This window comes from Oxyura jamaicensis, unplaced genomic scaffold (assembly GCF_011077185.1).
Source record: "Oxyura jamaicensis isolate SHBP4307 breed ruddy duck unplaced genomic scaffold, BPBGC_Ojam_1.0 oxyUn_random_OJ76916, whole genome shotgun sequence".
Taxonomy (NCBI): domain Eukaryota; kingdom Metazoa; phylum Chordata; class Aves; order Anseriformes; family Anatidae; genus Oxyura; species Oxyura jamaicensis.
Genome location: NW_023311501.1, coordinates 1 through 1,888, shown reverse-complemented (window position 1 = coordinate 1,888; position 1,888 = coordinate 1). Strand labels below are relative to the sequence as shown.

The window sequence follows — 1,888 nt, the reverse complement described above, 5'->3', positions numbered from 1 at the left end:
CTGGTGGAGCCGCAAGCGCTGGATCAGGCCCACACCGACCTTGGACCTGCTGAACCCTGCAGGGCTGGGTAAATCAGTGCCTGTGGTGGGGCCAGATCTGGGGCCAGCGGCGCTGTGCCAGCGCCTGAGGCTGCAGCCGAGCCTGGGGAGGCACGGGCAGGGGGCTCAGCCCCACGGTGCGTCGCCGGCCTCTTCCAGGGCAGGTCCTGGGCAGGAGTGTGTCAGTTGCCTGCCCCGTTCCGGTGTCGCCAGCTCTGTTGACAGCTGGGGCGCGCGGGAGGCGTCTCGCTGCCGGCACTGCCCTGGGCCGCGTCTTACGGCAGCGTTACGGAAGGAGCCTGAAGGAGCAGGCGTTGCGTCTCCTAACGCCGCTCACTTCTGCTTTTATCACGGGCATCTGGTGGCTCTGGGAACCAGAGCTGGAGAGCAGCAAGAAGCTGCTCTGAGCTTGTAGGCACATGCCTGCACAGGGAGTGTCCACAAAACACTCCTGCGCTCCCGGCGGCGGCGCTGAGCCTCTCCCCCCCCTTGCAAACCAGCCCAGGGGCAGCCTGTTGTTGGCACGGGGCTGCAGCGCGTCCTGCCACAGCCTTTGTGTTTGGTCCTTGGGGTTTTGGCTGGGTCTGAGCCCACACGGGCACCCCACGGACCCCCCCCCCCCGCCTGCTGCAGCCCCCTGGCTGCTCCCCCTGCACGCACAGGGCATCAGAGGGGAGCGCGGGGCAGCCCCTGCAGAGCCTGGGGCCAGTGAGGGCTGAGCTGCGTTGCCCCACGAGCGGGGCGAGCACCGCACTGGGGCCTTCTGGGGCCAGGAAGGAGCTTCGGTCCCTCACAGCCCTCCCAGTCCCTGTGGTCATTCTCCTCTGCCCGGGAATGTTTGATGCCTCACCCCATCCCCGGGGAGGCCCCTGTCCTCCCCTTCCCTCCCGGCGAACCCGGACCCCCCCCCCCCCCCGTTCCTTGCTGCTTTGTGCAGCGTGAAACCCCCGAGAGCGAAGCGCAGCGGGCAGAGGCGAGGCCGCGGCGGTGGCCACACAGCACACGCAGGCACTCAGGGCAGCGTTGCTTTCTATGAAATGGCCGCGAACGCCAACAACCGACTGGAGCAAGTGGGGCCCGGGCCGCACACCCGATGCCGGGGGGCTATGAGCAGCACCGTGCTGGGCACCGGCTGCACCCTGAGCGCGCTCCTAGGTGGTGCTGGTGGCGAGCAGGCGGTCGGCCCAGGCGCTGGGCAGGTAGGACAGGGGGATGTAGAAGAGTCTGGCGTCCAGACCGCATCCGTAGCGAGTGTGCGGGTACTCGGCCGTCAGCGCGTGCTCCATGGCGTTGGTGACGAGGGAGAGCTTGGGGTTGGCTGTGGTGATGAAATGCTGAAAATTGCTGTTGTCTGTGGAAGGGAAGCGAGAAGCAGGAGCTGGCTGGGTGCCCCGCTGAGATTTAACCCAGTGAGGGCAGCACGTTTTGTTTTCCTTCCCCTGCCACAGGATCCCAGCCGCAGCCCCCCGGCACCCGCACTCACAGGCCTGGAAGTACTGCTGCCCGTACTCCTGCTTGACCTCGTCGGGCGCGCGGTCCCATGCCCGCACGATGCTCTGCCTCGCCTCGGCGGAGTCCAGGATGCTGGTCAGGAAGCAGCCGGGCTCGATGATGGACACCTTCACCCCAAAATCCCGCAGCTCACGCCTGGAAGGCAGCGGTAAGCACGGCGCAGCGGGGATCGGGGCTGGGAGAGGGACAGGGGGACAGGACAAGGGGTACCTGAGGCTGTCGGAGAAGGCCTCCACGCCGTACTTGGAGATGCAGTACCCCCCTCCCACCAGGGCGATACGCCCCACCATGCTGGCCACGTTGACCACCCGGCCCCGGGCTCTGCGCACCAGGGGCA

The 1,888-nt window shown here is 67.6% G+C and overlaps 1 protein-coding gene across 1 annotated transcript; it reads right to left on the bottom strand.

Moving 5' to 3' along the window:
• Positions 1-1,050: 1,050 nt before the first annotated feature.
• LOC118160061 (17-beta-hydroxysteroid dehydrogenase type 6-like) lies at positions 1,051-1,883 on the bottom strand (the record flags this gene model as incomplete). Its single annotated transcript, XM_035314595.1, has 3 exons — positions 1,051-1,390; positions 1,523-1,686; positions 1,762-1,883. Coding segments are annotated over 3 exons (486 nt in total), but the record flags the coding sequence as incomplete, so codon positions are not given.
• Positions 1,884-1,888: the final 5 nt, after the last annotated feature.